We start from the raw sequence: 25,284 nt of genomic DNA, 5'->3' as shown, positions 1-25,284 counted from the left end.
TACACTGGAACAGTACAAGTTTTTTTTTACAGTGGCTGGAGTGCCAATCCTGCCACCAACCCCTAATTTTTCCCTGTAGGTTGGAGGACCTGCTGCTAACCTGGATACAAGTTAACGTCACACCCAGGATGAAGCAATTGCAGGTTAAGGGCCTTGTTCATGGGCCCTCCGGAAATGAGTCACTTCTGGTGTTTATGGGATTCGAACCAGCAATCTTCCGATTGCCAGTGCAGATCCCTAGCCTCAGAGCCACCACTTCATGACTGGGCTGAGACGTATATCCAGGCTTACAGTATAAAAAGAATGTTACTAAGTGTAAAAGCTTAAAATGGAAATAAAAAAAAAAACCACTTCACAGAAGTACAAAGGAAAGAAAAGAACAAGTAAAGATAAAGAGGTGGAGGAGGAGATGGTAAAAAAAAGCCGTAAAATCTGCCTTCTGTCAAAGAGTTGGGAGGGTAAAGGAAATGTGGTGCAGCTATAAAAATGAAAAGGCCCGCATCTACAGAGAGCGCTGTTTGAACTCTGCATGTCACATGACCATTGCTCATTATTTGACAGGAATCACTAAGGCACAGCAGTCGGCGTAATAAAAAACGTTAGTAACACCCACATGTATTACCATTTCCAGATTAGCAGATTTAGGTGGGATGGTTAGCACTGCTGTTTCCAATATCCACCAATCCAGCCGGTACCCCAAGTTCTCCCTGTGTCTGTATGGGATTTTCCTCCCATATCTCCAAAGATGTGCTGGTACAGACAGCTGATGATTCCTAGTGGCATGTGTGGGAGTGTGCATTAGTGAGCTCCACTGGCACCCTGTCATCATCTGGGGGACCCTGAATTGAATTATGCAGGTTTGAGAATGTTATGTATTTAATGTTTCATGATATCCTGTAAATATTTTGTGCTCTTTAGGGAAAGTCACTGTATAGGAATACATTCGCTTTATTTTCCATCTAGTTTGGTTTCCATACATAGATAGATAGATAGATAATATGAAATGCTCTATTAGATAGATAGATAGATAGATAGATAGATAGATAATATGAAATGCTCTATTAGATAGATAGATAGATAGATAGATACTTTATTAATCCCAAGGGGAAATTCACATAATCCAGCAGCAGTATACTGATACAAAAAAAACCCAATATTAAATTAAATAGTAATAAAAATGAAAAATGAAAAAAAAAATGGATCTAGGTTAGGCCAGGTAAGAAAATATTAGAAATAAGTAATCCATACACCTCATCAAATATAAATGAGATTGTTCTTACATATCTAATTGTATATTCTATTTATATTTCATGCCTATGAATAATGAATACGATGAACTGCCCCCACGTCTTGTGTCACACTTGCATTGCTGCAGAGTGCTGCTTACCAAACCAACATGGATTTTAGATCATTTGTCTGTCCATCCAATTTCTGAGCCTGTTTGTCTCATTTGCAACCCCATAGCACTGGTAGCAAAGCAACCTTGGAAAGGATAAAAAACAAAAATAGAAGTGGGATGGAGACAGAAGAGCTCTGGGTGCCCTTGGCAATCTGAGGGGAAACTGCTGCTGCCATGCCACTCTCTCAATGTCTAGCTCTTCAGATGAGTTCCATGCTGATCCTTGACCTGTTAACAGTAACTGCAACCCAGCGCCATATTACTCAAACATGACAGCCACTTAGTGGGTAACCTCAGCCGGGCTCACCTTAACACCAACTCCAAGATGATGCTAATCTCCTTTGTTCTTATCTTGTGCTCCTCTTTCAGCATCTATCCACAGCGGCGTCCAGAGTGCCAGCCGAGAAGTCAAAGCGAAGTGTGGTCTATGGGGTGGTACGCCGGCCAGACACGGAGAACCAGAGCGAAGTGCTTGTGTACCAGTGGTCTGTGAACCAGGTGAAGGAAGACATGGAGTATATTAAGGAGGTATGGGGGTATCCCACCTTTTTCAATTTTTAATCTTGAATCCAGTTTGGCCCTTTTTCTGAGCCAGGATGCCTTTCCATTATCATACTGTACATCTGTTGGGATAGTCCTGCATTTTTGTCAAACCCAGAAGAAACCAATGCCAGCATTATATGTGGCAGTGCTTTCCATTCATTAGAGTGTGTAGATACTCAAAACACTAAAGTAAGCTTCAAAAGTTGAGGGAAAGTCCAAATAGACAACATCACAATGTCCTTTTATCTGCACTTTCCTGTTCCTTTCCTCCTATACTGTAGGCCATCCCTCCATCCACTTGCTCCTGATTCGGAGCTCAGTGTGACCCAGCAGATTATAACCTTTTGATAACCATAGACATCTCCAGAGGGAATGGTTTAAGGGAGCACTTTGGGTCCACTTCATCCCTGCTGCCTTTACATTCACAGCAAAGTCCATGAGCTCTTTGACTTTACCAAAATTAAAAAGAAAATATAACTGACCACATGCTAACACGCTGGACCTTTGACTTAGCCTGGAGTCCTCGACAATTTATCCCTGTACCACCATTATCAGGAGTGTGTCCTCTAGTGCACGGGTGTCGAACTCTGGTTCTGGAGGGCCGCAGTGGCTGCAGGTTTTCATTCTAACCATCTTCTTCATTAATAACCAGTTTTGGCTGCTAATTAATTCCTTTTGCCTTAGTTTTAATTATCTTGACCCAGGCTCCTTAGTTGTCTCTTTTTCCTTAACTAGCAGCCAAGCAATAATGGGACACAAAACAAGCTGCCACATGACCATCTAACCTGTGCCCATTACACAATATCTGAAAATAAAGAAGCGTGAAGGTCAGAAAAATCAACAGTTTTGGAAATGTCTGCTGTGGCAGAATGAGAGCAGCAACAAGCTGTGGAATTAAATAACGGGATTAATTAACAGCAAGAATCGGCTTCTCATTAAGAGACTGGTTGGAGTTTGAAATCCCAGTTTAGATGGTCATCTGTTGGCTCGTTTCACATCTCATTTCTGTTTGGCTGTCATTTAATGAAGAAATCAATCAATTCAGAGGGCCGGATCCTTAAAAACAGGGCTATTAAAATGAAGGGAAATTAAGTTAATTAGCAGTGAAAACTGATCACTGACTAGGAAAAGGGTTAGAATGAAAACCTGCAGCCGCTGCGGCCCTCCAGGCCGGGAGTTCGACACCCCTGAATTAAAGGGTCTAAGTCTTTAAGAGCAAGTCAATTAATATGAATTCAAAAGAAGTTAATTAGCAGCAAAAACAGGTCACTAATTAAAACCTGCAGCCCTCCAGGCCGGGAGTTCGACACCCCTGCTCTAGTGGTCCCCCATATTTCTTGGGGAACCACATAAAATTTTGCCTACAAACTTAGCATAATTTATGACAGTGCCCTGCTAAATACCCAGAATCCTCTGCTACTAGGGAATCCATTCCCGGACGGGTTTATTCATTCCTGGGAATTTGGGAATCCCGCATGTCATTACCGGGAATCCCGGACTCCCGGGGATGACACAGTTCACGGGCATCTCACACGGTATAATAGTTTTAGAACGACCGACACTTATTTTTAATAAAACTACTGCAATATGTTGACACCAATAAAAGACTAACCTTATCTACAAGCAGTTCATGCTGTCATATACTGTAAGTACATGTATCTAGTTAGTTGTGGTAATAAAAGCATAGAAAGCACAACGTGTTGAGCGTGCAGTCGTCCACGTGTAGGGTACGCCAGCCGCTGAGAAAGCACGCTCTGCCTCCACTGAAGTAGGTGGCACAGTCATCAGATACGGATACACTTGTTCTAAACAACGCCCGCGCTTGCCGTTGCTCTGAAACACCGCCATTTCAGCTTTTACTGACGCATCCAGTTTCTTGTCATCATTCTGTGATGGCAAGTTTCTTTGCACAGATAATGTGGATGCAACAGACTGACGTATTGCAATTTCAAGTTGCTGTTCAAAGCCGTTGTCTGACAGACGTTAATGAAGTCTGCCCCGTCCCGCCATTCGTGCGCTGCAGAGTGCAGACTCCTCCCAGTCCACTGTGCTCAGTCTTAGTGGGAGCCGGGAGACTGACTGCTGCTGGTCTGTTGTTGACTGAATTAATCGGCAGCACACTACACCGTGGGCCAAAAAACCATGCCACTTAATTATTTTCAACTACAACTCTTTTATTTCTTGATCGATTTTTACACTTTTACGCGCTATATATGCGAGCTTGGCCGTTCCCTATCTGCCACAGCTCCAGGCCAGCCACTGAGTTGTAAGTCCCTATGATAAAATACTAGTAGACAAAACAGCAGTAGGCATGAGAGGGCGGGGGAAAAAAATGGCACTATGGCTCAGTAAATAAAAGAACAAGGTCTATGTCCAGTGAGTTCTGACCATGACATTTGGAATCTGTACTCTCGCTGAGGCAAAGTCTGTGTTTTCTTAAGGAGCTCTCTCTGTTCTTGTCTCTCCCGAAGGTCAGGAACTCTTTGGAAAAAGTCAGCGAAAGGATTTATGGAGAATTTGGAGGGATGCAGCAGAAATTACAACAGCTGTCTAACGAAATTCGAGTAAGTGGACGTGTTTTTGTAGAGCTTCTGAAACGGGCTTCTCAGTGCCGATCATATCATCAGGTTTTGAGGATTAAAGTTGGAGTGTAAAGTCTAGTGGGAGTGCAATGAAACCAACACACAGAGGGGTCTTCAGTGTCACATGTGCAGTCTGCTTATTAAGCCGAGAGGTCAGCGTTTCCTCACATTATTTGTGTGGATCAGTTCTGTGTGTATTTCTTAGACTTCATCCTGATAGGAATGGAGCAAATGCTGACAGCAGGAGGTCTAAGAAACACAAGGTTTGTTGACCATAAGTGGATTATGGGAAATTAAAACAAATGAGGAATGAATTCTTTATTTATATATCACCTTTCACTGTGAGCTCTGTCTCATGTCAATCTGCCTGTGGATCTTTATAGTCTGTAGCAACTTTCATGGCGAATGCCATCCCAAAATGTTTTACAGATCAGTTGTTCAAACAAGGTACTGATCTTTGATAAAGCACCTTGCACGCTAGACAATTTACACAGCAAATCAGTCCACCACCCTGAAGTGCTTCACAAAGCTTCACAAGTCACTTAGTCTTTATTTTATATCTGGAAGTGGGCAGCGTGGTGGTACAGTGCTTAGCTCTGTAGTGGTCTTTGGTTCAAATCCCACACCCTGTAATTGTACTGGTAGCACTTCCAAGAGCAAAGAGTACAGTGAAAATTCTTACTTACAGATGCAAACTACATATTTTCATCATATTTAATAGAAAACACACATTAGTGTACCTGAGATACTCCTTGGTCCTCTATCCATAACCCTTGTTCAGCGATGTCTGCAACATTTTCCATTTTGCTCTCTTCTGGTATCTAGGAATTTAGGTGCATGAATCTGAAAAAAATTAAAGAATAATTATAGCTACAATATACAAATGTTCCATGCTGTTTTTAGGTTAGGTTAGGTAGGCTTTTATCATCCCGAAAGAAAATTTATTTTCAGCAGGAAATGCAAACCTTAGGGCACTGTTAGAGAGAGGCAAGAAAGATAAGACAAGAGACAACAAATAGCAAGCATTGTTACAATCAGAACGCACACATAGGAGATTTCTAACAGGAATAGTAATGATGGTCTGTGTACAGATTGAATGTTCTCCCCGTGTCTGCATAGATACTTCACCAGGTACTGTGGGTTTCCTTTCCATATTTATGAAATACTGCATGCTCTGTGTGTATACTGTGGCAAGCAGCTGAGGGTGGTACCCAGCCGGGACGCCCAGAAGGACAGGAGGAGGGATTACGCCTCCTCCAGACCATGAGGGGGCGACCGCCCTGGTAGCTTTGGGGACCATGGAGAACAGAGCTTAGAAGCTCAACCCTATAGTGGCCCGTGGTCACCGCCAGGGGGTGCCCGAATGCCATTTGGGGAAACAGCCCGGACACAGACAGGCAGACATCGTTTGAATCACCACACATGTTTATTTACAACTATTATATACAGTTGTGCCACACACCCCAGTGCCTCAGCACCAAACACCCTCAGTCTTGACTGCCTCCACTCCTCTCCTTTGAGCTCCGTCCTCTTCCACCCGACTCCAGCCATCGAATGGAAGGAGGCGGCCCCTTTTATAATCACCCGGATGTGCTCCAGGTGCCTCCCGATTAACCTCCGCCAGCACTCCCCAGTGTGGCGGAAGTACCGGCTGCGCACCCGGAAGCACTCCGGGTGTCCCTGGTATTCTTCCCAGCACTTCTGTGTGTAGTGGAAGTGCTGAGGGCCAGGGCTCCTCAGGCATTCGGGTACCCCCTGGCGGTGACCACGGGCCCCTATAGGTTTGAGCTTAAAAACTATTCCCATGGTCCCCAAAGCCACCAGGGCGGTCGCCCCTTTGTGGTCTGGAGGAGGCGTAATCCCTCCTCCGGTCCTTCTGGGCGTCCCGGCTGGGTACCACCCCCAGCCACTTGCCACAATATATACTCAGCAAAAAAAGAAACGTCCCTTTTTCAGGACTGTGTATTTCAACAATAATGTTTTAAAAATCCAAATAACTTTACAGATCTTCATTGTAAAGGGTTTAAACAATGTTTTCCATGCATGTTCAATTAACCATAATCAATTAATTAACATGCACCTGTGGAATGGTCGTTAAGACCTTAACAGCTTACAGAAAGTAGGCATTTAAGGTCACAGTTCTAAAAACGCAGGACACTAAAGAGACTTGTCTACCGACTGTGAAAGATGCCCAGGGTCCCTGCTCATCTGCGTGAACGTGCATTAGGCATGCTGCAGGGAGGCATGAGGACTGCTGAATAAATTACCATGCCCGCACTGTGAGACGCCTAAGACAGCGCTACAGGGAGACAGGAAGGACAGCTGATCATCCTCGCAGTGGAAGACCACGTGTAACAACACCTGCACAGGATCGGTACATCCGAATATCACACCTGCGTGACAGGTACAGGATGGCCACAACAACTGCCCGAGTCACACCAGGAACACACAATCCCTCCATCAGTGCTCAGACTGTCCGCAATAGGCTGAGAGAGGCTGGACTGAGGGCTTGTAGGCCTGTTGTAAGGCAGGTCCTTACCAGACATCACCAGCAACAACGCCGCCTATGGGCACAAACCCACCTTCGCTGGACCAGACAGGAGTGGCAAAAAGTGCTCTTCACTGATGAGTCACGGTTTTGTCTCACCAGGGTGATGGACGGATTGTGTTTATCGTCGAAGGAATGAGCGTTACACCGAGGCCTGTACCCTGGAGCGGGATCGATTTGGATCGATGGCTAGAGCCATTCCCCCAGAAATGTCCAGGAACTTGCAGGTGCCTTGGTGGAAGAGTGGGGTAACATCTCACAGCAAGAACTGACAAATCTGGTCCAGTCCATGAGGAGGAGATGCACTGCAGTACTTCAAGCAGCTGGTGGCCACACCAGATACTGACTGGTACTTTTGATTTTGAGCCTCCCTTCATTCAGGGACACATTGTGAAACATTTTTAGTTTATGTCTTATGGTGTTGACTCTTTTAGTGTTCATACAAATATTTACACATTAAGTTTACTGAAAGTAAAAACAGTTGAAAGTCAGAGGACGTTTCTTTTTTTGCCACCCTTCCACCCAGCTCAGCTCGCCGTCTGGGAGTTCCCACAGTCCTTTTATATTCCCTGATCCAGAAGTGTTTCCAACCCTTCAGTCCATGATTCCTTATCACTTCCAGGTCAGATAAAAAGTCCTTTTCTTCACCCCGGAAGTACGTCATTCCTCCTGTCCATGTGACTCGGACGTACTTCCGGGGCGTAGGGCAAATAGTACTCCCTGGGTCTCCCTGCAGCGACCCCTGGTGGTCCCGACGTTATCCAGCAGGGCTTTACAGGAAAACTCCATAGTCCATGATGCCCTGCTGGAATTTGGGGCATCTCCATATCACAGGGAGGGCTCCCTCTGGTGGCCTGGGGGTATTGGCCGGGATAAATGGCCGGCCATGGACCACACCATCTTTGTCTATCTTGCTTCCTGTATCCTACACTTGATGCTATGCAGAATGCGCCCCTCTTCTTTTCCTTTTTCTTTCTATTATGGTGTTCTTTGTCACCTAAGTGGCCTCTGCGATCAAGGTTCAAGCCCCTGTAGTTTGCAAGGATTCTCGTGACAGGTGGAAAGACCTTAGCATTTTATACATATACTAGCTGTATAAGCCCATGGTGTAAAAAGCCCAGATGTTCCTAGAAACCATGGATTCTGGCACTTCAATCAATCAGTTGCATCGGGTGTGTATTAGCGGCTCCTCATCAGTTTCATTTTGCTGACATGCTCTCCTCCATTGTCTGTCAGCAGCTAAGCAAGTTCTTCTCTCCTCTGAGATTTCATTTTGCCAATGTGCTCGCCTCGCTTGTCTATAAGCTGCGGTGGTTTCACTTTGGCGACAGAGTTGCTTTCTTTGCGCTTCATGCTGTAGCCTCACACTTCCGGGCCGGACAGACAGACAGACAGACACACTTCCACGCGTAGATGTTTATATATATATATATATATATATATATATATATATATATATATATATATATATTTATATATATATATTGTAACGGACAGCCGGGTCCCATGCCCGGCCGGGACGCCTCTGCTGCATACGTCCCGGGGCAGCCACCATGGACCATGCAATACCTTCCCCGGGGCGCCTGTCCGTCACACTGCCCCTCCCTCAGATGAGGCTTGTGGGGCTCATCGGCCTGCCCCGCAAGGGCCGCTCTTCTCCAGGATGGGGAGTCGGTATCCTTGGTTCCGCGGCTGCGCCCTAAGGAAACATAAAGAACAGGTCTGGGGGCGTTGCCCCGACGTCCTTCGGGACAACACCGCCAGAAATGGCCACCGCGGCCACAGTTATAACATAGCCGACCCCCTCCAGTACGGCCCCGAAGTGAGTGGAAGCAGGCAGGGAACCTCTGCCCCTTCGCCCCCACCGAGGAGGGCCCGTGACAGATCCGCCCCTCTGCAGTGCAGCCCTCCTGCGGCCCCAAGCCGTCAGGCATACACTGCATCCTGTAAGGAGGTTCAGGTTTTCTCTCCCGGTTCCTCCTCTTTCTTTGGGACGCACTGGCGGTCTGAGTCCCCCTATGGGAAAAGGAGGGACCCCGCACCGCCTGCGTCCCTTTGGACTGCCGCAAGACCGGCGCTGGCGGTCGGGCGGGTTGTTTGGCAGCCGGTTTCCACCTGCTGCCTCCCCGCACGCTCGTTCGCCCCGCTGTCAGTCATTGCAGCAGCCTCTTGTGTGGTGGGCGGGTCCGCCTGACAGGCAGTACTGATCAACATCGCTGCCGATGCGTCCCGCCCCCTTTTCTCTGCGGTACTGGCTTCGCTTACCTGCACCGCTCTATCCTGCCGGCTATGCCAGTTGTAAAAGGCGCTATATAGCGCCCGACCCGGCACAGACCACGCAGAGGCACGTGTATAAAACACACAGGCTTTATTCTTTTTTCCTTCAGCCGAGGGGCACGTCTTCCCCGTGTCCCACAGGCCCAACACAGTTCCAAAGCACAATTCTTCACAACCCTCTCTGCCACCACCACTCCTCCCAGGCAACCTCGTCCTCTTCCTCCCGATTCTTTCCCCGAATGGAGGGAGGTTGCCTGCTTTATAGCCCACCCAGAAGTGCTCCAGGTGTCTGACCAGCTGGCCTTAATTGCACCTCCGGGTGGGGCTGGTAAGTCATCCGATGTCGCAGCTGGCTCTCCCCAGCACCCCCTAGCGGCCACCCCATCTCCCAACCAGGCTGTGGTGGACTCCATGTCCCATGAAGCCACGGGGGAGACTGAGGAAGGACCCACGGCCAGGGAGACTGCCCCCAGGCGCCCCAGGGAAGGTATTGCACAGTCCATGGTGGCTCCCCCGGGACGTATGCAGCAGAGGCGTCCCGGCTGGGCATGGGACCCGGCTGTCCGTCACAATATATATATATATATATATATATATATATATATATATATATATATATATAGATAGATAGATAGATAGATTAGTCGCTAGTACTGCTGCTCCATGGCTCCAGCATCCTCAGTGTAAATCCTACGACCAGTTCTGAACATTCTCCGTGGCTTTTTCTTCAGGTTTCCCTCTCATATCCCAGTGGTGCTCATGTTAGGTTAATTGACAACTCTGAACTGTCCATGGTGTACTGCAATGGGCTGACATGTTTCCTGACTCACACCTAAACCCCCAGGATAGGCTCTGCCCCTGAGCTCCTGAATTGGATTAGGCATGTTTGACAACATTATGTTACCATTCAAAGGGACTTTACAATTAAATTATTTGCCCTATCTTTGTTTTATATAGTACTATCTTAACAGGGTGTTTTGAAGCAATTGTTAGGTCATCAAGCTTTCTTTTATGTAGAGCTTTATTAAAACACTTCATAAATAAAACACTGAATGAATCAGTTCATTAATGAGTCATTTTTTCTGTTATACTGTGCCTGGTTATTTTCCCCAATTTACTTTCACCTTTATTTATAAGAATCATAATTAGAATTTCTCCCATGTATGCCATCAAGATAATTACAGAATGTAATTTTTACCTGAGAGACGTGCGAAAGTCGTGAACGGTGATAAATGCAGGAGAGAGAATATACACAGGATTCATCATTTAAAGTTGAAGCTACTTAATGAATTGTGAATAAGGAATTGAGGCCTCGGGTGCTGAGGTGGCTGGTGCTTCTGCCCCACGGATCCAGCACCTTGGGCTGAAATCGCACGCTCAGCTCTTGTCTGTGTGGAGTCTGCATGTGTTCCTGGTGTCAGAGTGAGTGTTCTTCTAGGCGCCCTGCTTTTGCTTTTATATCCCCAAAGATATGCAGGTGAGTTGAATTGACAATTCCGAATTGTCCCCACATGCATGAATACACCAGTTCCAGAGGTAGTTTCTGCCTTGCAGCCGTATTAACTGGTTTAAGCAGGTTGATGCTTTTTATGTTATGTTATGACTTGAGACCTACAGGGAGGAGCTCACTGTCACTGTCACTTGTATAAAGTAGATGGAGCTTGGCGTGGCACATTAAGATGCCAATATTCTCACACACTGATCTCTCTTTTTTTTAAAAACATTAGAACAGTCTTGACAAGGACAGGTCATTTAGCCCAACAAAGTTTGTCAATCCTATTCACCTCATTTTTCCAAAAGACACCATCTCAAGTTCCGAAGTTACCTAAAGTCCTATTTTTTCCAAAGGGAACATGTATCTCATAGAAAATGGCACCTAATTGGTTTAAAGTTGGCTCCCCTCAATGCAATGCCTTTGATATCAGAGGCTGGACAGACATGAGCTGAATTTTTTTTTTGACCCTAACAATTATAAGCAATATACCAGCCTTGTCAATAAATCATAAAACCAAAGGTCACTTATGCCCATTCCCTCAGACTGAACTGCATCAGATGGAGCTTCTCATTCTGCCTTCACCCTACACAGGTCGCCAATACACAGCAACAGGTCTGGCAACATGAAGCAAAAGTGAAATCGGCAGCCCTTGACAGCTACAGCCAGATGAACAGCGCTCTGTCCACGGTGACACTGGACTTGCAGGTGAGTGACATTAAAACCTGACCAGAATCCTCACAGTTCAGTTCTTCATAAGTTATGCCAGTCCTTTGTATACTTCTAAAGATTTTACTTTTGACCTTAACATTCAGTATGCAAAATCTCCTACAATTTGCATACACATAATGGTAGATAATCCAGCCAAAATAATCCAGCATGCTATCTATCTGTGCTTTAGAGCTCTTCTTGTAAAATGAGGCTTGTTTGCTGACATCGTTAAGACCTTCAGACCACCTCCTGTTTGTTGTGGTGTAGTACCACAAAATGGCTAAAAGGGGTGTAGACCTCAAACATGAACCTAAACTCAAGTACTGTAGGTACACCACTGGTCTGCCTAGAAACAGGCCTCAGCACAGGCAGGCTGTTCTCAAACTCAAAAGGCTGGCTTATAGGCCTACACATCCCAAAATGGAGCTGGGGCTTTTAAAAGTTCAAAAGTACTTCAAGTGCTCACAATACATAAAAATACACCTCAGGAGGAGGATTACTGTAAACCTATGGCTTGAGAAGACAAAGGCAAATGAAGTACTGTATCTTTATAAATCAGGAATTAGTTTTCAAAATAGGAAAAAAGGTGTCTTAACCCTTAAACCACCTGAACCGGCTATAGTTGGTTCCCAATGCAATCTGCCAGCATGCCAGAGCCAAGTATATTCGGGAAAGTACATTCGTAGAACGCAGCAACCAGCTAGAGTCGGTTTCCAGTGCAATTTGCCAGCACGCCAGAGCCGAGTATATTCAGTGATGTACATTCATTGAACTCCGCACCTGGCTATTTTTGCTTCACAGAGCAATTTGGCAGCACGCCGGAGCTGATCAGCCAGTGCCGTATATTCATTGAGCAGCCAGCTCACGATCACTGCTGGCCCCAACAGAACTGCAGCACCACTGTCTCTGGGATTCGGCCGCTGCACTAGATGAGCCTGCAATCATCAGCGTTTACCTCTGTGTGTCTGCATGCAGCCAGTTCAAGCATAGTTGGCTCGGTGATTTACTGAATTTCATCAATGGCATCAGCTGCACCTTGAACATATAATAATAGATTGTTGCAGCAGTTTTTTTTATAGTTTTTACAGTTAATTTGCAGTGTGTAAAATGATAAGTGTTACAGTAATTGTGATGCTCTTTGCATTAAAAAAAGTACGTGTTCCATTAAAATTTCACATTTTCTTTGTGAATTGTGATGTTTACTTAAAAAGTGTAGCTAAAAAAGTATTTGGCATCCAGGGGTGCATAATCCCCAAGTATGTGGCGGTTTAAGGGTTAAAGAAGCAACCCAAGACAAACAAGTCCAAACCTTCAATTCGGAGGCAAGAATACAATAAAAACCCAAACAAAACCTGCCCCACTCAGCAACTCTTAATAATAATAATAATAATAATAGGTTTCCTCTGGGTACTCCGGTTTCCTCCCACAGTCCAAAGACATGCAGGTTAGGTGGACTGGCAATTCTAAATTGTCCCTAATGTGTGCTTGGTGTGTGTGTCCTGCAGTGGGTCGGCGCCTGCCCGGGATTGGTTCCTGCCTTGCGCCCTGTGTTGGCTGGGATTGGCTCCGGCAGACCCCTGTGACCCTGTGTTCGGATTCAACGGGTTGGAAAATGGATGGATGGATAATAATAATAATAATAATAATAATAATAATAATAATAATAGGGCGGCACAGTGGTGCAGTGGTAGCGCTGCTGCCTTGCAGTTAGGAGACCTGGGTTCACATCCCGGGTCCTCCCTGCAATGGAGTTTGCATGTTCTTCCCGTGTCTGCATGGGTTTCCTCCCACAGTCCAAAGACATGCAGGTTAGGTGGATTGGAGGTTCTAAATTGGCCTTAGTGTGTGCTTGGTGTGTGGGTGTGTTTGTGTGTGTCCTGTGGTGGGTTGGCATCCTGCCCAGGATTGGTTCCTGCCTTGTGCCCTGTGTTGGCTGGGATTGGCTCCAGCAGGCCCCCGTGACCCTGTATTTGGATTCAGCGGGTTAGAAAATGGATGGATGGATGGGTTAGAAAATGGATGGATAATAATAATAATGAATTTTATTTGTATAGCACCTTTCACATTCTCAAGTGGTTATAATACAGTAAATCTCTGAGGGGTCTATACTTCACCCTGAAATATAAAGGCTGGTGGTCCCACCTCTTATGGTTCTACCTACAGAAACCAAAGAAATAAGAAGCATTAAGTAAAGGGCATAAATACATAATATATAAATATTAAACAATAAACATAACAATATTAGAAAGAATTACATAAATACAATAATTCCAAAACAGAAATAACCAAAAAGAGAAAAACAAACATAAAACAGGAAGAAAAAAACATAATTTTGTTGCATTAATTGTTTATTATAATGCCCACCCTTACTGATTACCTCTCAGTTGCCAGCACCGTACCACCACATTCTGCTGTATTCACAAATTGATTGGCCACAAGATATTTTACAGAACTGCTTCCAGCTTTATTGTTTTCCTCATTAGCTCATGAGTGCACAGTTATTTTCCCCACCTAAAGCTTAGGACACCTTCATCTTTGGGAATAAGCAGGTTTGTGTTTAATTTATTTGTTTTTTAAATGGTTAAAATTGCCTATAAAGGCGTCAGTCATTCTTAAATAGAAGGAAGTGTCACAGGAAGTGGGAGACTTTCCTGACTACATCAGATGCAATGCAGGAAATATTCCTGGACAGGGAGTGTGGTGTAGGCTAAGTGAGAAGACGATCTCAGCTGACATTACCAGGAAGTGCTCCACTTTGCACTGCTTATAGTCTGACCCTGCACAAACAGTTAATGGAGTCCTCCCTTAGCTAACACTTTAGAGAAGCTGCCTCTGATGCTGCTTGTAATCCAGACTCAGCGGATAATGCAACTGACCACTGGCAGTTACCACAGCGTAAATTGTGTGACCTGGGATGTATTGTGGTTTGATTTCACCACAGTACACTTGGCGTAGTCAGCAGGATTTGCTCTGTGGAAAGGAGGAGAGGGGTGGCAGTGCTGCACAATATGTTGGAGGCTCTGAGTGTGACGGAAAGCTCAGCAGGAATCACCAGGAAGCACTTTGCTTTGCATTGCTTGCAGCCTGTTCTCATTTGGAACCTGCTTCTGAGGGTCTCTGTAATCCAGATATCATGGGTAGTTACCACAATGCGAAATAGTGTACAAAGAGGTGGGATACCATGACAATACAGGAAGCCTGTCCACTGCTGGGTTGAATGTCATAATTAGCACAGCCTAAAAAAACACAATTCAAAAATGAAGTCCTTTAGACAGAATGGAAGTCATTTCCATAGAGAAATAAACCATAGCTGATTATTTTAATAATCTTATAAAAGAACAATCACCAGCCCAAAGGAGCATCAATTAATCATAACCATATAACCAAAAACAAAAGGCAAAACCAGGAAATCTTTAATGAACTAGGTACTGTATAAAAATAGGCACCTAAGAAGGCAATACCACAGTGAAGGGCACGGTCCATTTATTTTCCTTTGGTTCTCTTTGGGCAAGTTTGTGTAATTTTTCAGTATATTGCTTAAAGTTGTTTAGAATAACAATGCTTTTGGTATAATAATGGTGCCATTCTGTTGTTATTTTTCACAAGCACCTTATGCCCCGAGGATGATCCGCCTTGCAGGTTCCTCATTGTTTAGCACCCGAGCAGATGGACCAGGCCAAGGGAACACCCTGGCTGCGGCAGACAGATGGTCATTTCTGGAGGGTGGGACTGGAATGAATGTCTGCCCTTGGGTTGCCAACCGGGATCCCAAGGTGGTTTCTTGTGTGGTGGGTGTAGCAACGTGCTGTACCAGTGCATGCTCTCCAAACTTACCTGATCTGCAGTACTTTAGACGTCCAAGTCCTATTAGCAGTGATTTAGTTAGGGAAAGGATATTAGATAGTTTTGGCTCATTTTGCTTTGCATTTTTTGTAAACTTTTGTTACACTTGTTTTGACTTTGGTGATTGGTTCTTCACTCTTCTCCTGGCATTTCGACTCCTGACTTGTCTCTAGATTACATCTTCATGCTGTTCCATATTAATTACATATCTCCTGTTCTCTGTTTTAAACAATTATCCTGCCACTTGCACTCATACGTTTGGTGGAATCTTTACACTGAGGGCTATAGACCTATTTGGCTTTAAACTAAAACTAAAAACAATTAACAAAATTGGTAAGGGAAACGGGGATGTAAAAACAAAGGCAGGAGCTCCAATGACACCATGACAGTTTGGGAAATAAATGAATGAAAGAATGTCTTCGTCCAAAGTACTACACATCTACGAGCAGCCTAAGACACGAGAGGTGTATGTGATGCTCACATCTTTTAGGCTACTATTTGTACTCCAGCTCAGGGGCGGAGATGTATTGAGTGTGATGTTCTGTTTGTTCATACCAGCCAATCATCTTCACTCCTCAGAATGCAAAGTTATTTGCCCCAGGGGCACCGTTAAAGTACGTACTTCTTATTCTTGCAAACACTATTTCAGACCCCAGAGTGGTATAACGGGTTTAGCCAAGATCCTCAAAGATATCCATTGCAGTAAGGACAGCTTAGAGACTGCTGTTATTTTAACGGCTCTCGTTTCCCTTGTCATTCCGGATCATTCTTGTTTAATGTCTGAAAGAATGTTAATAAGATTTTTCACATAGCAGACGGCTGAAAACAGATGTTATTGTGCTGTGCTGCCTAATCCGCCATTATCTCATAATCTGAAACATGCAAGTGTTTGTAAAGGAAGCACCTGAGGCTGCAAACAGCGGGCATACTGTGGTGGACAATGGCAGCTGTGGCACACTGCAACCTTCTTACTGTATGTGTGTTCTATAGGGCTGTAGTCTGATTGTCAAATGTTTCATGATTGAGTACTGGGGGTCTGTACTGCCTAATGTATTCTGACCTAGAGGAAGCATGGGGGACATAAACTAAAAGTAGTTTTTAGATGTATAAGCCAAGAGTGGACTCAAGGAGTTTATAGCAGCGAACACAACACACCCAAATGCAGCTGCGAGTGTGAGTGTCAAAAATGAATGAATGAATGAAACTTACCTTAACAAAATGAAACTTGCAAGAGAGGAGCTGTCATTGTGTGGCTTCCATAGATAGTTAATTTGTCCCAGATTTCTTTGGGCCATTTTTAAAATCCTCTTTCACATTGTCATTGTCTTTTGTAGGGTATGAGTACTTCCAGATTCCAGAGTGAAAAGACCTGTGTTAGTTAGTAACAATAACCTTCCATAGTTCCTTTAACTCTACGAGGGCTAAGTATTTTCCCAGTTTTCTGAAAAGCACACAAAGCAATGGTTTCATACATAAATGAATATAAAACGTTTTTGCTGCATGTCGTGGCTGCTGTCAGCACAGGGGCAGCTCAATGACCAGCAGGAATGTCTTCGCGCAGCAGTAGCAGTCGCAGTGTGACACAATCTGGTCTGTACCTCTTGTCATCGGTAAGAGGCAGTCGTCCCAGGTGAACGTTGGCATAGGTCAGTGGTTCTCAACCTGTGGGGCGGGCCCCCCTAGGGGGGCGTGAAGTAACAAAAAGGGGGGCGCGAAGATGTGAAAAACAAGAACAAGAATCAAAAATATGAAAAGAACATCTGTTGAAACCAAAACAAATTAACTTAAACTACATTCTGATACTAGAACAATAAATATAGAGTTAGATAAATGTCAGTAAAAGTTAAGTAGGTATGATAAAATATGCATCTACATTTCAAAAAAATGTTAGGGGGGGCGCGATTAAAACTGTTATGAAAACTCGGGTTGCAAATAATTAAAGGTTGAGAAACGTTGGCGTAGGTGCATTAGCTACACGGACATATTCAGCACCACGATCAGCTGACGCTGGCTCCTCACTTTCGTTTTCGATCTCCAGATCACTTACATCAAAATCCGACAACTCAGAGTCTGACTTGGCAATATGATATGCAGAACGTCGTCCTTGGAGTATTTTGCTTTGTGTATTTGCTTTGGTCTTTCAAAAGATGTCGATGCCATTTGAGGGGTTGTTTGCTCTTCGCTACTCATGCACGCACAGGAAATCTCAGTCAAATCAACGAAGCTAACTTTAAAGAGAGGATTAGGATTAGGGGTAGGGTTAGGGTTACAGCTGATCACAGTCCTCTACCCCTGAATTTCGACAAAAGTCAACATCCTCCCTGAAAGAGTTAAAGCCTTCTTCATCTCCTGGTCAGGATTGTCACAAATACCCAGGACCTTTCACCCTTTTTATAACAAGTAAGTGGCTACTCTGAGCCATAAGGTGTTGTCCTAAAATGCCAGGATTCCTGGAGAGAAATGGAACCTTTTAAGTCAACAGACAACATAGAGGAAACACTAGAATGGTACCCTGTATCTAAAAAGGGCCACTCCCGCCGACCACAGGGGTTTAAATCTGCCATGTAAATATGATGAGGGTTGGGGTGAAGGCTCCTTGACAGGACGGTTCAAGGTAGAGGACTTTATAGTGAGCCTAACAGATGGGGGATCAGCCAAGTAAAAGACGGCCTAGTGGGCCTGCTAGGTGTTTTGTTATTTCTCTTCAGTCGTCTTGCTTGTCTGACCCATACTTGACAGGTTTTTAGTTTTACATTGGTGTACGATTTTTGGGAAATCTTCTTTCTATGGCCTTATTTCAGGTGAGCGGCAGTGCAATGTAGAGGTACGTATTGTGCATTAATGTGAATAGAAACAGAATAGAGAAGGGCCGGAAACAGTTTATAGCCGTGGTTATGTTTTTGTGCAAATGAATGAAGGGGCATCGCTTATAAACTGTAAGGAGACACATTATTCTATGGTTTTGGTGCCCTGCAAGTAACAATTTCACTGTAGTCTGAACTTATGATAATTCTACTTCTACTACTACTACCTCTTGAGAGGTTTACTTACCTTGGCAGTGACATTCATGTCTCTGATGACTCTTCCTATGAATTCAGTAGACGGAATGGGAGAGCATGGGGGTCATGAGGTTGCTGGATAGGGGTGTGTGGCGCTTCTGATATCTATGCAAAAGGACGAAGGTCCAAGTCTTTAGAGTGCTGGTGCTTCCTGTCTTGCTATATGGTTGTGAGACATGGACGCCATCCAGTGACCTGAGATGAAGACTGGACTCCTTCAGTACTGTGTCTCTCTGGAAGATCCTTGGGTACCGCTGGTTTGACTTTGTGTTGCTCATGGTGTCCAGAATGAGGCACATTACCTGCATTGTGAGGGAGTGTCAGTTACGGCACTACGGCCATGTGGTGCGTTTCCCAGAGGGTGATCCAGCTTGTAAGATCCTCATAGTTAGGGACCCGAGTGGCTGGACCAGGCCAAGGGGTCACCCACGTAACACATGGCTGCGGCAGATAGAGGGTCATTTCCAGAGAGTGGGACAGGGCCGTGTGTCTGCCTGGGGGGCTTGCCAACCGGGACCCAAAGTTGTTTCATCGTGTAGTGACTGTACCAGTGCATGCTCCCAACTTGATTTGACTTGACTACTACTACTACTACTATGCTCCCTTAATGCACCTGATGAAAGCCCTACATGTATTTGCTAAGCAGAAGCTTTCATCTAATGCAACTTGCAAAAGTGGTCAACTTAATTGAGTAAACAGGACAAAGGTACAAAATTGTCTGCCACATGTGTGAAGCTCAGAAAAAACTACAAGCACGTTACAATTCCTAGGTTACAAAACCAAAAGTAACATCAGCTATTAAGAAACTAATCAAACAAGAGAGTTTTCATGTTTTGGGGGTCAGAATTTCAGATGGAGGTGGGCAGCTCATTTCACGAGCTAGGAGCTACACATGAAAAGAGTCTGGATTGAGATTTGATGCCACACAGATATGGCATCACGAAACTCTATTCACCACTGCACCTGAGTGGCTGAGAAGGAGCAGAGGACCAAATGTCTCCATATACTGTACGTAGGTGCTGACCCACTGGCTACTCTGTAGGCAGGCATCAAGGATTTGATGGCAATACGTGCTGCTACAGGGAGCCAGTGGAGTGATCTGAAAAGAAGAGAGTGATGTGTACACACCTTGGATGGTTAAATACCAGTTTGAATCATCTCCAGCGGCTTGATACTTGTGCCAGCAGAGAGAGATGCAGTAGCCCAGATGTGACGACTGGACCAGGATTTGTGATGAATACTCCATCAGATATGGTTCGATCTCACAGATATTGTATTGAATGAATCTGCAACACCGAGAGGCCGTTACAACATGATCAGTAGGAGACGGCTGATCATCGAGCATCACATCAAGGTTGCGTGCAGACGTGACAGATGTTAGCAATAGTTAGCCAAGATGAACAGAGGAGGGGTGCTGAAGTGACTAAAGAGCTGAGAAAACAAGAAGGTCTATCTTTGCCAGGTTGAGCTGGTGGAGGAGCTTCTTCATCCAAGTTGTAATATCAGTGAGATATGGAGAGATTCTAGTTGATACTGTGTGGTCCTCTGGAGGGAGTGACAAGTGCAGCTGTGTATCATTGGAAAGCACTAATAAGAGAAACCACGGGACAGGATGATGGTGCCTCGTGAGGAGGTGTAGAGAGAGGAGAGAAGCGGAGAGGGCCCAGCAGCGATCTTTGGATAACATGTTTTCCTGGTGCACCCTTGACATCTCTCCTCTCCAAGGACACATGGTAGGATCTGCCCAAGATGTAGGACTCTAACCACCAGAGGGCAGTCCCATTGATGCCAAGGTCTGAGAAAGTGACAAGGATGATCTGGTGGTTGACTGTGTCAAAGGCAGACGAGAGAACTACTAGCTTTTTTTTCAAAATTTTTTTTTTATATTTTGTCCAAATTGAGTGAAAATTAAACTGTTTTTTTACATGTCCCTATATTAACAATAGCAACCCTTTTCAAAAGGGAAATCATGATAGCCAAATTGTAGGTTGTCAGTGAATATGGGTGTGTATGTGAGTGGGCCCTGCGATGGAATGCCACACACCCAGTGCTGCTGGCACAGGACAGGCCCAGCATGTCTCTGAATTGGATTTAGTGTGTTTCAGAATGTTAGATTATATTATGTTACATATTATGTTTTTGACTGATACCATTCTGTATTTTTGTGTGAGAGTGTCGTGTCCTGTACCTTCCATATCTTTGTGTTATAGTATGTGCTCTATATGCATTATTTAATTTTACTTATTTATTTTTACAGAAAGCTTTGGTAGATAGCAGCTTGGAACGGAGTGATATGAGAGAAGAGATGAAGAACCTGAGAGAGTCCTACCAACAAGCCATGGAGAAAATGAAAGAGAAGGAGCAGCAACTGGTAGCAGCAATATCAGAAAATGAAATCTTGAAGCTTAAGGTATGGAACTTTAACTTAAAAAGAAAACAAATGCAACTTTAAAACCACAGGTCTAGTAATCCAAGACGCCAGACTCGCTCACTTTGATCTTAGCTGTCCAAGTGGAGATTCAATAGCAGGGCATAAGCAAAAGGAGAGGCCACAAGATTGCTGCCTGTTGACTTTTTAGAAACAACACACTTCAGGGCAGGAGTGAACCTGAAATCTTTGAGACTTTAAATCTGTTTTTGCTACTTCAGGTTCAACAACGCCATGGGACACATTAAAGTTGGAGCTCAGTCACAAGAAATGGCAGCAATCAGCTACTGACCATATCAGGAGGACCTTGCAAAATCCAGCATGTTTAAATTTACAGGACATTCAGAATGTATTCAGGCCCTTTCACTTTTTTCATATTTTGCTATGTTGCGGCCTTATGCTAAAATGTTTTCAATTATTTTTCCCCCGCACTAGGCAACATTCAATACCCCAGACAGACATAAAGAAAACAGGATTGTAGACATTTTTGAACATTTATAAATACAAAACTGAAATATCATATTAACACAAGAATTTAGACCCTTTGCTATGACACTTGGAAATTTAGCTCATGGACATCCCATGCTGTTGATCATGTGAAATAATCAGCGTTTTGGGGCAGCCACTCATATATTGTCCCTGGCTGAAAATGGGTAATTGAAAAAAGAACACTATGTGCACTGGTAGAGTTCCAGACTGAACTGATTTAGTGTTCAAAACATGGCGCCTTTAATGGCCAAGACCAGATGTGACATGCTTCTGGGTGGTGGAACCGGAAGTGATGTCTTCAAGGTTGAATCAGGCAGGTTTTTCCCGTGTTTGGTCTGTGGAGACAACAGAAGAGGGTTTAGTGCATCCTGCCACCCCATGGCCTGTCGTGGAATTACCTTCACTTGGTCCATACAGCATCCTCCTACTTGCATGTGTGTGACAATCATCAATTTGTTTGTTTGGAGTCCACCTATGGTCAATTCAACTGACAGGACGTGATTAGGAGGGGCGCACTGCTATCTATGGAAGGTCCTACAGCTGACAGTGTGTATCAGAGCAAAAATCAAACCATGAGGTCAGGATAGGAGACAGGATTGTGTCAAGGCACACGTCCGGGGAAGGCTAAAATCACTGCAGAACTGAAGGTCCTCAAAAGGCTTTCATAATTCTTAAATGGATGATGTTTGGAACACCCACGATTGTTCCTAGAGCTTACCAGTCCGCCGAACTGAACAGTCATGAGAGAAGAGCCATTGTAAGACAGGTGACCGAGAACCTAATGGTCACTCTGACTAACCTCCAGCTAAGCTGTGGAGATGGGAGAAACCATCACTGCAACACTCCATCGTTCTGGGCTTTGTGACAGAGTGGCCAGAAAGAAGCCTTTCCTCATGGAAAGCCCATTTGGAGTTTTCATAAAGGCACTTAAAGGACTTTTATACTGCAAGGAAAAAGATTCTCATGTCTAAAGAAATCAAAATTAGTATCATGTCTGGAAAAAGCCAGGCACCACCTGTGCAATTCCAGTCCATCGGTGGAGCATGATGATGGCAACATCATGCTGTGAGGTTGTTTTTCAACGGGATGGACTGGAAGACTAGTCAAGGTTGAGGGAAAGCTGAAGAGAGCAATGTACAGTGTGACAGATAGGGGGTGCAGTCGTCCCCTTGAACCCTCAGACCAGACACCAGATAAAAGTCCAAATAATGTTTTTATTACAATAATAATGTGCACAAAGCACCTTCACTATACTTAAATAAACAATCAGTAATCAATAATACAATCCAAATAACACAATCCTCCACACCTCCCAGCAGCTCAGTCACCCCTCCTCCCAACTCGGCTCTCCTGCTGGGATCTCCCACAGTCCTTTTATACTTCCTGTCCCTCAGTCCATGTGACTTTATAACACTTCCTGGTCAGAAAAACTCATTTTCTTCAGCCCAGAAGTATGTAATTTCCTCTGTCCCCTCGACTGGGAAATACTTCTGGTCTATAAGGCAAATAGAAGTCCCTGGGCCTCCCTGCAGCGTCCCCTGGCGGCCCCCATGGTGTCCAGCAGGGCTGTGCATTAAAACTCCAAGGTCCATGAGGCCCTGCTGGAATTCGGGGCACCTCCATGTTGCAGGGAGGGCTCCATCTGGTGGCCTGGGGGTATTGGTCGGAATAACCTGCCGGCCATATACTACAACAGATTTACCCTTAATGAAAACCTGCTCCAGAGTGCTATGGACCTCAAAGTCAAAACAACAAGAGGAGAACAAGCCCTAAGCACAAAACAAAGAGAACACAAGAGCGGCTTAGGAAAAACATCTGGGAATGCCTGGACTTGAACCCAAATGATTGTCTTTGGAGAGACTTGACAATGGCTATTGTGGAAGATCAGCCCGACCCAGACAGACACACAGACTCACAAGTCCAAAAACACACACGTTTATTTTGTACCTTCTTCAGCACAATACACACAGTGCACAAACCCCAATAAACTTGGCCCTTTCCTTTTCTCTTTCTTTTCTTCTGCCACCTCCACTCCTCTCCCGTAAGCTCTGTCCTCTTCCTCCCGACTCCGGCTCCCCGAGTGCTCCAGGTGCTCCCCGATCAACTTCCGACAGCACTGTGGTGGAATTGTTACACGGGAATCCAGCTCCACTTCTGGGTGGGGCAGAAGTGTTGCATACCATGGCTCCGGAGCTGTCCAGGCACCCCTTATTTGTGACCATGGGCGCCAGCAAGGTTGAGCTTCTAAGCTCCAATGCAACCCAGGGGAGCTGCTGTCTCATGTCCCGGGTGATGTATGCTGTTGACATGTCCTCTCCTCTGGTCCTCTCCTCAAAAGGGTGTCCCGACTAGGCAAGAACCCTAGCCATCTGTCACACTGACAGTCTTCATCTAAGCTGGCAGAGCTTGAGAGGCTCCGCAGAGAAGAATCCAAGTGCTTCAACTAAGTACTGAGTAAAGTGACCTGGACACTCATGTAAATGTGATATTTCAGTTTTCTAGCTTTAACAAATTTGCAAAAATTTCAAAAATCCCATTTTCACTTTGTCATTCTGAGGTATTGAGGGCTGCTTAATGAGGGGAAATTTTTAATTTTAATGATTTGAGCCCATGGCTGCAACACAGCAAAATGTGAAGAAAGTGAAGGGGTCTGAGTACCTTCTGAATCCACTGCATATAACACTTTTTATTAGGAGCACTGTGAAAAAGATGGCGTTCAGTCATGAAGGGTAATGGTGCCAATCAGCTGTTAACCACATAAAGAGGATCTAGTGAAATCAAGAATATATAGTGCCTTTTCAGTAAGAAAAAAGGCACAGTGAGATTGACAGATGGATAAGGGCATTGAGCGCAGTTATGCAGTCACGATACCGATCTGTAGTGGTGATAAAAGTGCTGAGTCAGAAGGGGAAGTTCTCGATTTACCAGTCAATCTGCATCCCCTACCCTCACCTATGGTCCGCAGGATAACTGGGCTCTTCCTTAGAGACGGGATTAGTAGCGCAGACATCTGGGAGAAGCTCCAAGTGGAGCTGCTGCTGACCCTCGAATCGAGAGAAGCCAAATGAGGTGGTTGGGGCATCTGATACAGGTGCCTTTCAGATGCCTCCCTGTGAAGGTTTTACAGACACAACCAGCTAGGAGGAGACCCTGGGGAAGTCCCAGGGCTTGCTGGGAACATTATATCTTCCAGATGGCTTGGGAGAGCCTTGGAATCTCACAGTATGAGTTGGCAAGTGTGGCTGGAGAAGAGGTCATATGGGCCTCGACCTAGCTTTGGATAAGCAGTGGAAAATAAATGAATGAATGAATATAGTGCTCTGTAAAGGGAGTGTTATTAAAAAGATCTTTGAATAGCAGTGCAATATTCATATTTCACAAAAATGCTTTATTTAGCATCTTTCACGGCGATCTCACACTGCTCCATTCCATTTGAACTAGTGTTGTGCTGAGGTGTCACCCGTTGCACGAATACACTTGGGTCCTAACTTGGGATCCTGTGGTGGTTTGTCTTGTGGTGGGTGCAGCAACATGTTGTGTCAGTGCATGCTCCCCACCTCAACAGTGATCACTTTACAAGGCAGCTGACAAATATGAATTCATTTGTGTATCTTCTAAAGCCTCTTATTCTGGTACAGTGTCATGGCGGGTGGGCAGAGACCATTCTAACAACATCAGGTGTAATGCAGGTACCGACCCTGGATAGGATGCCAGTCGATTGTGCGGCTAACTCATATACACTCCCTCACACAAGGCCAATTAGGATTCACAAATCAACTAAACCTGCACCCTTTTTGAATGAGGGAGGAAACAAAGGTACCCTGATTAAACCCACTGGGGCACAGAAGGATGACAGCCAAGAGCCAGACTTGAGCTCGAACCCAAACCCAGGATCATGTGGAGGTGATGCAGC

At 44.9% G+C, this 25,284-nt stretch overlaps 1 protein-coding gene across 1 annotated transcript in view; it reads left to right on the top strand.

Annotated features, from left to right (window-relative positions):
- Positions 1-25,284, top strand: part of LOC120540540 (myocardial zonula adherens protein-like) — a 129,264-nt gene that overhangs the window by 36,776 nt on the left and 67,204 nt on the right. Inside the window, exons 4-7 of the mRNA XM_039771377.1 lie at positions 1,769-1,927; positions 4,414-4,506; positions 11,436-11,549; positions 20,712-20,864. Of these exons, the coding sequence (XP_039627311.1) occupies positions 1,769-1,927; positions 4,414-4,506; positions 11,436-11,549; positions 20,712-20,864 (519 nt within the window). The remainder of the gene's footprint in view (positions 1-1,768; positions 1,928-4,413; positions 4,507-11,435; positions 11,550-20,711; positions 20,865-25,284) is intronic.

This window comes from Polypterus senegalus, chromosome 12, assembly GCF_016835505.1.
Source record: "Polypterus senegalus isolate Bchr_013 chromosome 12, ASM1683550v1, whole genome shotgun sequence".
NCBI classification, from domain to species: Eukaryota; Metazoa; Chordata; class Cladistia; order Polypteriformes; family Polypteridae; genus Polypterus; species Polypterus senegalus.
The sequence above is the reverse complement of the archived record's forward strand: the minus strand, read 5'-3'. Positions and strand labels throughout refer to the sequence as shown.